The 11,723-nt window shown below is 42.0% G+C and overlaps 1 protein-coding gene across 1 annotated transcript; it reads right to left on the bottom strand.

Annotated features, from left to right (window-relative positions):
• Positions 1-1,736: 1,736 nt before the first annotated feature.
• On the bottom strand, positions 1,737-4,223 carry LOC309719151 (granzyme K-like). Its single transcript, XM_082555068.1, has 5 exons — positions 4,102-4,223; positions 3,776-3,920; positions 3,276-3,411; positions 2,558-2,827; positions 1,737-2,461 (listed from the first exon to the last, which is right to left on the bottom strand). Exons 1-5 carry the CDS (start codon positions 4,163-4,165, stop codon positions 2,309-2,311), a joined length of 768 nt encoding a protein of 255 aa, XP_082411194.1. The 5' UTR covers positions 4,166-4,223; the 3' UTR covers positions 1,737-2,308.
• Positions 4,224-11,723: the final 7,500 nt, after the last annotated feature.

Below are 11,723 nucleotides of genomic sequence, written 5' to 3'. Positions count from 1 at the left end.
GCCTGTCAGCCAAACAGATTCACTACTTGGTGTATTTTAAATGTAAACTCAAAGTTAAGCTTGAACATATTTGTTGACATGGATAAATTCTTCCACATGCTTCCTTGTTTGTTTATGTCTAAATTTGAGTGTTTGTGCTTGGAAACATCAAAACAAATACATTTTTACGTATATTCTGTGCTTTTCAATAAAGCGAGACACAGAAGTAAAAAAACGAATACTTTCTTTGTTTGTACCAGAACTCTTTCAAAATGCTGCTGTCATGACCAATTTAGCCACATGAGGCTGAAGTAAGGACTACTGCTCTAATGACTCGTAACAACCCAACAAATTGATCCAGTTTCCAAGAACTGGTCTATAAATTGTTTATTTGCATGTTTAATAATCCATCAATGCTGCAGTCAACCCGAGCAAAAGGAAGCTACTCCAAGGTGCTCTGAACTTATCAAGATGACTGACAGCGGTCAACAAGAAACACCCTCCCCTTACTCACCCAGCCTCCCTGCTGACACACCAGCGACCGAGTGAACACATTTCCTGCTCGTTCAACACTTTCCACATGACAACCATAAATCCAGGAATAGACACGCAACAACACACACCACACAGTGTATATGGTTGCTACAGCAGCTACAAAGTCTTTCTGTGGCATCAAAAATTAATGTCACTGCCTTTGTTTTAGATTTTAAGTTCAGTGAAACAATAATTTGTTCATTTGTTTTCTTCTAAACATATTTATGAAAAGGTTTCCTGCAAAAGACAACTACATGTAACTGACATGTAGTTTTATACTCCACCATTAGGTGGCAGTCTCTGCTATATTTTGGGGGGCACTGTGTAAGTTCCACCAAATTCACAGCAATACTGGTAACAATGATAATTAATGATAACAATAATTATATAAAAACATCTACCTAAGGAGCTAAACTGGCATTCAAGCAGTGGAATAAATGAACACACACATTATTATGACTAACACAAGACTCGAGTGCTGCTCTCTGTGCAGGACAGGTATTTTCTTCTTCCTCGGTCCTCTAATGAAAGGATTAGTATGATCATAGCATACACGTGTTTCTGTTTGTTCCCAAACTCTCTCAGATGATTGTTTCAGTCTTGATTAAGTACCAAGAATCATAAGATATATGAGATGATTGACTGAAGTATTTACTTCAAATAAAAAGTACTCTTTCTTTTCTGAGTAATGATATTTATAAACTGTGTGATCACGGCAACACACACAGAGACAACTGTTGATCGAGTGCTGATATTGTTTCAAAGCCTGTGGTCAAATTATCATAAATACTATAGAGGACACTGGGTGCAGACGTGTATGTGACTGATACTTTCAGCCAATTTAACAAAAAGAAAGAAATTAATCAGGATTTGTGGAAGTAATCAATGACAAAAGACAGAGTTGATGGAGGTGAATGTGTGAAGATTATGTCACTGAATCCTAAGGAGGAGGAGATCCTCAACATGTGAAGCTGTCAGTATTTCTCAGGTTCCTTTGTTTCTCATGAGTGAATATTCTCTGTGTTCATTTCTTCTGAAGAAAAGTTTTTGTACAAGAAAATCTACAGCTGATCAAAAGAGTTGAAAAAAGCAGTGAAAATGTTTCTTAGGCCTCAAACTAGACTGTAACTGTAAACTCATTATATTAACGATGATACTTTGAAAGGTACAGTTTGAAACTGCAGTACCATCAAAGAAAAAGACAGAAAATGTGTTTTTTTTATTCATGCCTCCAGCTTTATTAGAAAGTAGAAAAAGATGTTTGTTTTTTTTGGTTTTCAAGCAACAGTAATGCAAAATGAAGAAAACAAGTTTTTTTTGTCTTTTTCAACAAACCTGTCCACAAGCCTCATCTTCAGTTTCAGTTGGTTGTATATGTTTGACAGTCTGAATAATCTCTGTTTCATATTACAATCGTGGGTTTTGTGTGCACATAAAAATTGCTTCTCCCTGGTTTTACTGCAGCCGCACTCATCTGCAACAACCAGGAGCACTCATGTCTGGGAGTTCTTTGAATTATTTGGAAAAATGATGATTAAATACAACCATGTTTCTGTCTGGTTTGTGTGGTGAAAGATGGTAAAATTTCAAACAGTGTTTCCAATTTTGTTCACAGTAGGACTAAAATGTGGTTCATGCAGTGGACTAACCAAGTGCAGAATCTATAAAAAAAAAGTATATTAAGCTGGCAGAAACTAAATTATCATAAACTGTAAGAGGAACAATGAAATGGATAAAGGTCTACAGAGACAACACTGACAGATGTAACATCAAATCATGCTGTGGTTTCACACATTTAGAATAACTTCATCGTGGTTTTGATCCAGTACAGCTGTCCCTCTGAGACAAACGAGTAGACTCCAGGTTTTTTAATGACACCACAATCCTCTCCAAAAGAAGTGACTCCAACCAGCGCTCCATCGCACAACAGCGGGCCTCCTGAATCCCCCTGCAGCAAGAACAAACACATGACAGTGTTTCAGGTGTTGAGCTGAATGAACATTTACCTCAAACAAGGAAAAATACATGTATTCTTCATACGTACCTGACAGGTATCAGCGACGTTTGTACCATCTGAACCAGCACATATCATGTGTTTGGTGATCTTAGGTCTGTGGTTGTAATAATCACGAGAGTTGCACTTCTGCCTGCCGACCACAGTCACATTGACAGACTTGAGGACGTCTGATGGTCGTTTTGTTTCAGTTACTCCCCATCCAGCCACCAGACACCTGCTGCCAGCTGCCGGGTCTCTCACAGTGTTGCCAAACTCGAGCCACTTCACTGCCCTGGTTTCCAACACCGGTTTGTTAAGCTGATAAAAAAAAATTTAGTCTTGAATCACCACTCATTTATTTATAATACTTTGCTTTGAAAATATAAAATATGTGCAGTGATGTGTTGAAACGTGTCTATACACACATTGAAATATATTTTATAATTTAAAGAATGAAACTAAGTTTTAGTTAAGTGAGCAAAACCTGAGTTGGCTGTAGGAGGTACAGCAGGTTATCTACTAATCGAATGGTTTGGTGTTTGATCCCTGGTCTCTCCAGTCTGCATGTCAAGATACTGAACCCCACGATGCGCTCTGATGCTACGTTAGAGTGTGAGTGTGTGTGAGTGTTAGAAAGCACTTAAGCATAGAAAACAAGTGTAACCATGTTGTGTAACACTCTGAGAGCTCAGGTAGAGTAGAAAGGTGCTAAATAAGAAGCAGTGCATTTACATCATTTGTATCAGACCCTGATATATCACCTTACCTTCAGCAACATGAGGTCATTGTCGTGCTTTGCACAACAGTAGTCAGGATGAGGAAAACTTTTCTCGACGACTCGGAGTTGCTTGGAATGTTCGTTTTTCGTTCTGGAGTGGGCTCCCAGCATCACCCAGTAACTCCTGTAAAAGAAAAAACACAATCTGGTGATGAAGGTTTACATATTTAAAAGGTTAACAGGTCAGCGGCTTCTAAAACAGTCATCATAGTTCTTTATTATTGTGTATTACTACATATGGCTGGGTTATAGCTGTTACTGAGCTTTGGGTGAATCTGCGTTATTTTTTCTTTTTAAGCTGAATGAAGAAATTTAAATGTACAGAAAGCACATTTCTGCTGCTCTGGCCCTGATCTCATTCTTTCAGTAACTACCCAGAGCTCGTGACCACAGGTGAGGGCAGTGACCTCTGGGTAGTTACTGAAGGAATAATAGTCTGTTGAAAATAAATACTGCATTATTTTTAAAATAAGGTCTCAGATTCTTACCCAGTGCAGTGAGCAGCTGTCAGCACCCACTGTGGATGGATTAATGTCCCTCCACACCAAGATTTAGTCACACTTCTCACATAAGCCATGAAAGGCAGTGAGTGTAGCCTGACTTCTTTCCCATTAATAATCTCAGACCCACGACCTGAAACAGAAACAAAATATCAGGACACATGAATGAAGAAAAGATGAGTGAAACAAACACACTGCACCAACTGCTGTGCAACACTGAAGGAGATCAGCAGTGTGACTTTGCATTATGCTCGTTTACATGAAGATTAAAATTACCAATAGGTAAATAAATTACAGTAGAAAACATCACTCACCTGGCTGGATGATGAAGAGGAGCACACATGAGATGAGAAGACTGAAATTCTTCAGGCAGGACATTTCTTCTTCTTCTCTCTTTGATCAGACGCTGAATGCACTGAAACTCACTGTGATGCTCAGCTTTATATGTTCAGCTCAAAGGATGTGGTCTGACCGTGGAAACGAATGAGTCAAGAAAACAACACTCACTCAAACCTTCAAATCGATGGTCAGGAGTATCAGTAATATCTACACCCCCAACTCCCCCAACTCCACCCCCTTTCAGAACAACCATATGTATTTAATTTGTGAAATATACTGGGGTATTTATAACTGGCACTATTTGCGTCTATTAGAGCCTTTTTTTATATATATATATTACTGTTATTAAAATATATTTTTTATATATTACAAAGTTGCATTCTGTATCTTTGTAATATCTTGTATTATTTAGTAAACTTCAGGAATGTCTTAATTCAGATCAAACTGAGGTTATTGTATTCGGCCCTGAAAATCTTAGAAATATGGTATCTAAGCAGATTCTTACTCTGGATGGCATTACCTTGGCCTCCAGTAACACTGTGAGGAACCTTGGAGTCATTTTTGACCAGGACATGTCCTTCAATGCACATATTAAACAAATATGTAAGACTGCTTTCTTCCATTTGTGCAACATCTCTAAAGTTAATAATGGATTGCATTTATATAGCGCTTTTCAGGACCCCTCAAAGCCCTTTACAATACCACTATTCATCTACTCTCACATTCACACACTGGTGGAGGCAGCTACAGTTGCAGCCACAGCTGCCCTGGGGCAGACTGACAGAGGCTAGGCTGCCATACTGCACCATCGGCCCCTCTGGCCAACACCAGTAGGCGGTAGGTGAAGTGTCTTGCCCAAGGACACAACGACCGAGACTGTCCGAGCCGGGGCTTGAACCGGCAACCTTCCGATTACAAGACGAACACCAAACTCTTGAGTCACGATCGCCCCGTTAGAAATATCCTGTCTAGGGATGGGTATCGTTTAGGTTTTATCCGATACCGGTGCCAAACCGGTGCTTAAAGAATGGAGAACACAAAATTGGTCCAAAAACTTCTCATGTTCAGCTGTTTTTTTGTAAAAAGATAACAATGTTAGCCTTTTCTGCAGCTATGGGGCATATATGGTATCACTCTTGGCTGGAAGCAGTGCTTAATCAATGGAAAAAACACAAACTTTGTCCAAAAACCTCTCATGTTTAACTGTTTCCCACTTTTTCTTTGGTCATTTTAGCCTTTTTGGCCAGGGTGAAGGGAGTATCTGCCATCAAACAAGAAGACAGCCGCATGTAGCTATGATGATGTTTGCTAGTTCACCTTACATGCATTAATGTAATAACGTGGTTAGCCTACTCAACGTAAATTACACACAAACAACATTAAGCTCCTCACGCAGAGAAGAACGGCTGCTGCTGCATCATCATCCTCATCATTTCTGCTACACTGGCAGGGCTAGGGGCCAGGACTCTCCTCTTCTGGTTCTTGGGGGATGTTGCTAACTCCAGGTCAGATAACAGGCACCACACCCGCAGTAGATGTGCTCGGTGTGAGGTCTCGCAGCAAGCTATCAAATACGGCGCATTTCTCGGCTTTAAAAAAAACGCTATGCGTCGCCGGGTGTTTCATCGGATTTGAGGTGTTACTTCCTTTGACAGTATCACAGTATCAGCTTAAAGCACTTGTTGCTGCTGAGTTTGCATCTTTTGCTGTGAAGTACAGCCAGACTTTGACCGCTTCGCCTTGGACATTTTTAATCTGTAGCTCTGCTCTAAAAGAACGTACGTACCTGGGCCCGCCTACTATCCTCGGAAACGTAAAATGATTGGCTAGAATCTAAAGTGTATCACAGCTCAGGAAAAAAAAGCAACAAAAAAAGCACCGAAATGTGCGCTGCTTTTCGGTCTGGTTACTACCGTGCCATCATGGCACCGGATACCAGTACCCATCCCTAAGCCTGTCTCAGAGTGACGCTGAAAAACTAGTTCATGCATTTATTACTTCCAGGCTGGACGGCTGTAATTCCTTATTATCAGGAAGTCCTAAAAACTCCCTGAAAAGCCTTCAGCTAATCCAAAATGCTGCAGCAAGAGTCGTGACAGGGACTAGAAAGAGAGCAGATTTGGATTCAGGAGACAGACACCTGTCCGTGAATTGCTACCTTATCGTGGTGGAGAGGTTTGTGTGTCCCAGGGATCCCAGGGGCTATGTTGTCTGGGGGCTTTTGCCCCCTGGTAGGGTCTCCCATGGCAAATTGGTGAGGGACCAGACAAAGAGCGATTCAGAAGACTCTTATGAAGAGAACATCAAGGGAACAGTTTACCCTGCCCGGGATAGGGTTACCAGGGCCCCGCCCTGGAGCCAGGCCCGGGGAGGGTGCCCGAGGGCGAGTGTCTGGTCGGGTGGCGGCCAGGAGTGGAGGCCCTGGCGGACTGATCCCCGGCTGCCAAGACTGGCAATAGGGACATGGAATGTCACCTCTCTGGTGGAGAAGGAGCCTGAGTTAGTGCGTAAGGTTGAGAGGTACCGGCTAGATATAGTCGGGCTCACCTCTACGCATGACTTGGGCTCTGGAACCAGTCTCCTGGAGAGGAGCTGGACTCTGTCTCAGTCTGGAGTTGCCCCTGGACAACTGCTGAATAAGTGAAAACCTGTAGTGATCCCGTACGTGTCAGTATTGGGACAGTTAAGAAGCATTTTTTAATGTTTATTTATAAGATTTTAAGTTCAAAATTACATAAAATCACACCAGACAAAGGACACAAAATTCAATGAAAATAACATTGAAGCACAGAAAAAAGAAAAAACCTGAACAGGAAAACAGGACAAGAAAAGAAAAAATACACCGGTTAGCCAGTCCAAATCAAAAGTTCCAGAGAAATGCCAGTGTTCAAAGAAGATGATCTTTTGTTTGAGCTTATCCAGGGCAACAGAGAGTTCACCAAGTCCAGAAGATGTGGAGAACAAGTCCAAGAAAGAATCAGGGTCCGACAGAAGTGCAGCTTCACACATAGCTTCACACAAATGCCCGGTGGGCCGCTGGTGATTTTTTGTTTTTATGGGCCGATGGATTTTTTTTTTTTTTTTTTAGGAAGGGTATATATAATGAAAGGTGTTGGATTGGCCAATTGGTCATGATCGACTCTGGGCTGGACCAATTACAGCCGAGGAGGCCGGATGTACCCTCCCCCTTGTTTAGCAATCACGTGATTTTCGCGCATTGCATGCCGGGAACTCGTGGCAAAACAATCCAAGTACCGCATCAAATGCAAGCATTTGCAGTACCGCAAAACGTTCATTCTCCGGTTCCAATACCTTCTTGTTTTTTCTTTGCCGCACAAAAAAGGAATGTACAAAACGAAAGGAGAACAATGCCGGTCCGTACAAAGACAGACTCGACGAAAAGACAAAGAAAAGATACGAGGAAAAAATCAAAGGAGTGAAAGGGTCAGACCCCTACGAGCACGCAGAGGGACAAAAGACGTTAGCGTGCTGCCCAACTTTCACCACGCTCATATTTATAATCATACGGTTCTTGGAGTGAGTGCATACACTCATGAAGTTTAGTAACTTCAGGTCACTGCAACAAGCCCAGGTACAGTTTACCGACGGATGGGTGCAGGACCTTGAAATGCACCGTGTAGAACGAAAGACCATCATACGAACAAAGGTAAGTTTACCAGTCTCACAAATCGTCCTCATAAATACACATTCGTTAACCGTTTATTAATAGGACCTTTGAGCTCAACGGTAATTAATTAGTAGTGGAAATAATTTCTGGTAGCATCACAGAAATGTAGCAGTGACAATAATATTGTATGCTGTAATCGCACTGGACAATTAGTGATACAAAACAACTGTTTTATCCTGTGAATAAAAGTATATGTTTTTGTCAATGTACCATAATAACAGAAGCGAAACACAATATTGTGTCAGGACAATTCACTATTTATGCACAATAAATAAAGGAGCATAGCGCCACAATTTCTGTTCAGCGCCAGACTTGCTTGTAACCTATATCACCAATTATGTTAAGAAAAACGATGTATTAACGACTAAAAACTCTGACCTTTGTGGGAATGCTTGGAGCAGACTAACATGTGAGCTGGAGTGTTCTGGGACGTTATATTTGGTATATCCAGACCATCCGTCGGCTCTTACTTCGGAAACATGGCTTAAAAAATTTCTCTTCAACGACGTAATCCGATAAAAAAAACGATCGGCTTCCCGTGGCTGTCATGCGACCGGCTGTTGCAGTTAATAATACAACAGCTTCTTGCCATTTTTTGTGTTTCTTTTTATCGCTGTGTGACTGAGTTCAATTGAAAGCCTGCGTGCGCTAGTACCTCTTGCCACAAGTTCCCAGAATCCTTTGCGGGTTTACCTCTGAATGATGTCACATTTTCAATCTTTATCCTGGTGGGCCGGTCTCTAGTCAAAATGCCCGGGCCGATTTTTTGTCCCAGTCCAGCCTTGGCTTTACATAAACACAAAGTGCAGTCAAATGGGTCAGTTTATGTTGAATCCCCATTGTTTGTGTCTGTGGAGGTTCTCAGGTCATCGTAGTCTAAGGAGATTGGAAAGAAAAGCATCTGGACTTGTTTAAGTTGCTTGAAGATGTTTGACCTTTCATCTGAGAAGCTTCTTTAGTTCCGAATCCCCATTAATATAATTGAGAAAGGCCCCAGATTTTGGCAAACTTAAAGTGAGTGTAAGCCAGACGATAACGAACCTCTTCAAGATACAAACATGCAATAATCTCACATAACCAAACACTAAACAAAGGAGGTGAAACATTTTTTCTAAACAGTGTCTCTGTGGCTTTTAAAGCCCAAAAACATGCTGTGGCAAAAACTGGTCCAACCCAAGGATCGGGTCCCCCGACACAAAGAGAGTAACATAGTGTACGCTGTGAAGTACTAGGAGGATTGCCAGGATTCATACATCGGGGAGACCACACACCCTCTGGCAAAGAGGATGGCGCAACACAGCAGAGCTACCTCGTCAGGCCAGGACTCAATCAATCATTCAATCAATCAATGATGAGGATGTAACATCCAGGACAGGGAGGAGCACGGAGTCAAGGAGGCCATTTATGTGAACAGGGAAAGACCATCTCTGAATGGAGGAGGGGGCCTAAGGGTCCATCTGTCAGCATCGTACAATGCTGTGATTGCAGCCATTCCCCAACTCTCTGTACTGTGTTGGAATTTCTTCCATTATTTGTTGGTCACATTGTTTTATTGTATAAGGCGTAATTATTGAGTGAGCACAGTCAGTTCCTCATATGTGGAAAATAAATAAATGAAAACCTACTTATATAATCTGGGCTTTTTTTGTCTTTTGTTTGCATATTTGTTATTATTATTATTTGCTTTATGTATTTTTTTTAAAAATATTTTTAATGTATTTTTTAAATGTTTTTAATTTGGTAAAGTCACATAACTTGCTCATGTTTAGTTGACATTGATCAGCTCTTTTTATTAAACTGTGTTGCTCCACACATGTCAGGGAGCTGGGTCTGAGGGACCCAGGGCTCAGGAATAGTTTCTGGACTTGTGTATTTTTGGTGCTGCTGTCCCTCGGTGCATATGTGTGTTTGAGCACCAGTTTACAGGCATCTTCAGGGGGCAGTGTGCAAGGAGTATCATGAGACATGGAGCACGAGCACTGGGAAGAAGACACGGAACGGCAATCGGGGTGCAGGGGGATTGTTTGTTGTGCAATTATTTATGACTGTGGTGGGGCGTGGTCTGCGATGCCGTGCATGTAGGGCGAGTTAACACACGGGGACTCAGGGGTTGGTGTGTGTTGTGGTGAGAAGTGCTCAATAAAATGGCTCAAAACTATGATCCTTGGACCCGTCGTGCCTTAATTCCACCACAACGACACTGTAAACAAACACACTGTCTGCTTCCAAGAGTCCAGCATTTGGGTCCTCTGTCCCCACAACCCCACGGTCTGCCAGCGCAGACTGTGACAACACATGAGATAAAAATACTTTTCTCAGCAGAACATTTCTTCTTATCTCTCTTTTATCAGGTTCTTAAAAGCACCGAGCATTTTCTGTTGAGCTCACAGGATGTGATCCAACGATGAGTCAGCAAAAATAGAGACGTGAACTGATGTCTGATTTTGTTTTAGCACCTGTGGTTTATGTGCAGCTCACAGTGCCGCTGGGTGTTGTTTGACACTTTTGGCAACACATCATAGAGCCTTGGTCACCAACAGGCGGGCTGCAGTTCAGATCTGAACTCAGATGTTTGATGTTTCTCATTTATTCTCTGCTCCTTCATTGTGAAAATTAATAATAATTATTGCTAAACTGTACTTTCTTTATTTGACATTTGCAGACACTGATACCACTGTTAGGCTACTTCAATATAAATCTTGTATTGAATTATAATGTATGTGGAACTTTATGATCTTCTGAAACCTAACCGGCATTTGTGTGTGGAAGCAAAGAAAGACTTTCGTTGCATAGAGAAATGCTTTTTCTTCTTGTACATATGACATTAAACACTTTGAATCTTGACTCTTTGTTTAAGGATATTCTCTCTAACTGGACCTCTTTACATTTGAATTGATTATCCTTATCATTGAGTCCATTGACTTCAGCTGAAATAAAGTTGCCAGGCCCCACATCTGTGGGTCCTGCTGACCACAGAGTGTCAGGAAGAGTCACAAGTACGGCCACTGCATCAGCATGGTCTGTTCTTTCTCTTCCGGCAGGCAGAGGGAGCCACCACAGGGGTGACTCAGCCTCAATCAATGGCAGCTACACCAGAGGTGACCCGGTCTCAGCCAGTAGCTGGGACATCACAAGGCAGCATAACTACACAGAGTGTGACTTTGCTTCCTCTTTTGCATTTCAGCCCAGAAGGAGCTCTGGAAGAAGCTCAACCTGAGGCTCCTCGGAGTGCAGAACGGGTCAGCCAGGATTCATGGACTTCTCTATCAGTTTCTCCAGCACTCGTCTGGCACAAGGAATGAGACAACAACCTGTAACCTATATTCCCATGAAAGTAACAAGAGAAAACATGGCAGACATAAACACACCCTTCCATTGGCCAAACACAGATGTCACCCAGTTCTCCGGCGCATTATTGACTCCCGAATGTTCATGCATAGTTTTGGACAACGTTTTCAAACCCTCCAGAGCCCTGGTTACAGAGCCATCTGGAGCAGTGTTGCTGGGAATGAAAGTACAACACATGTCACCAAACATGGCACATACACATCAATGTGCGCGTGTCATGTTGTGGTATAGCTTTTACCTTACTCCCTATAGGCATCATTGGTGCCTCTAACCGCACCATAGCACATGTCCCCACACTCCCCAAAGGGTGTGATGTCCACAGTAATAATACAACCACTTCTAGCCCATGTACCTATTATGGTGTTTGTGTCACTTCCATTATTTGTGGTCCTTCCCATGAGAGTATTTCACACTGTCCGTTGAGAATTTAAAACATGTGTAATTATTTTGTTTGGGTATAAATGATCCTACCTGTGTGCGCTTGTCAATTGGTGGATATAAACTTGACAGTGTGGTGCACTCTCCTGTGGACACAGCTTCTCTAGTCAGCCTCAACATACA

Source organism: Aulonocara stuartgranti, assembly GCF_965226115.1.
Source record: "Aulonocara stuartgranti genome assembly, chromosome: 12".
NCBI lineage: Eukaryota > Metazoa > Chordata > Actinopteri > Cichliformes > Cichlidae > Aulonocara > Aulonocara stuartgranti.
Note: the sequence above shows the minus strand (reverse complement) of the source record. Positions and strands in the feature narration are given on the sequence as shown.

Coding starts and splice junctions, on each gene's coding strand:
- LOC309719151 (XM_082555068.1), bottom strand. CDS start 4,165: ATGTCCTGCCTGAAGAATTTCAGTCTTCTCATCTCATGTGTGCTCCTC. Junction 3,412..3,775: donor ACAGCTGCTCACTGCACTGG/GTAAGAATCTGA, acceptor TTTCTTTTACAG/GAGTTACTGGGTGATGCTGG. Junction 2,828..3,275: donor ATGACCTCATGTTGCTGAAG/GTAAGGTGATAT, acceptor TTTTTTTATCAG/CTTAACAAACCGGTGTTGGA.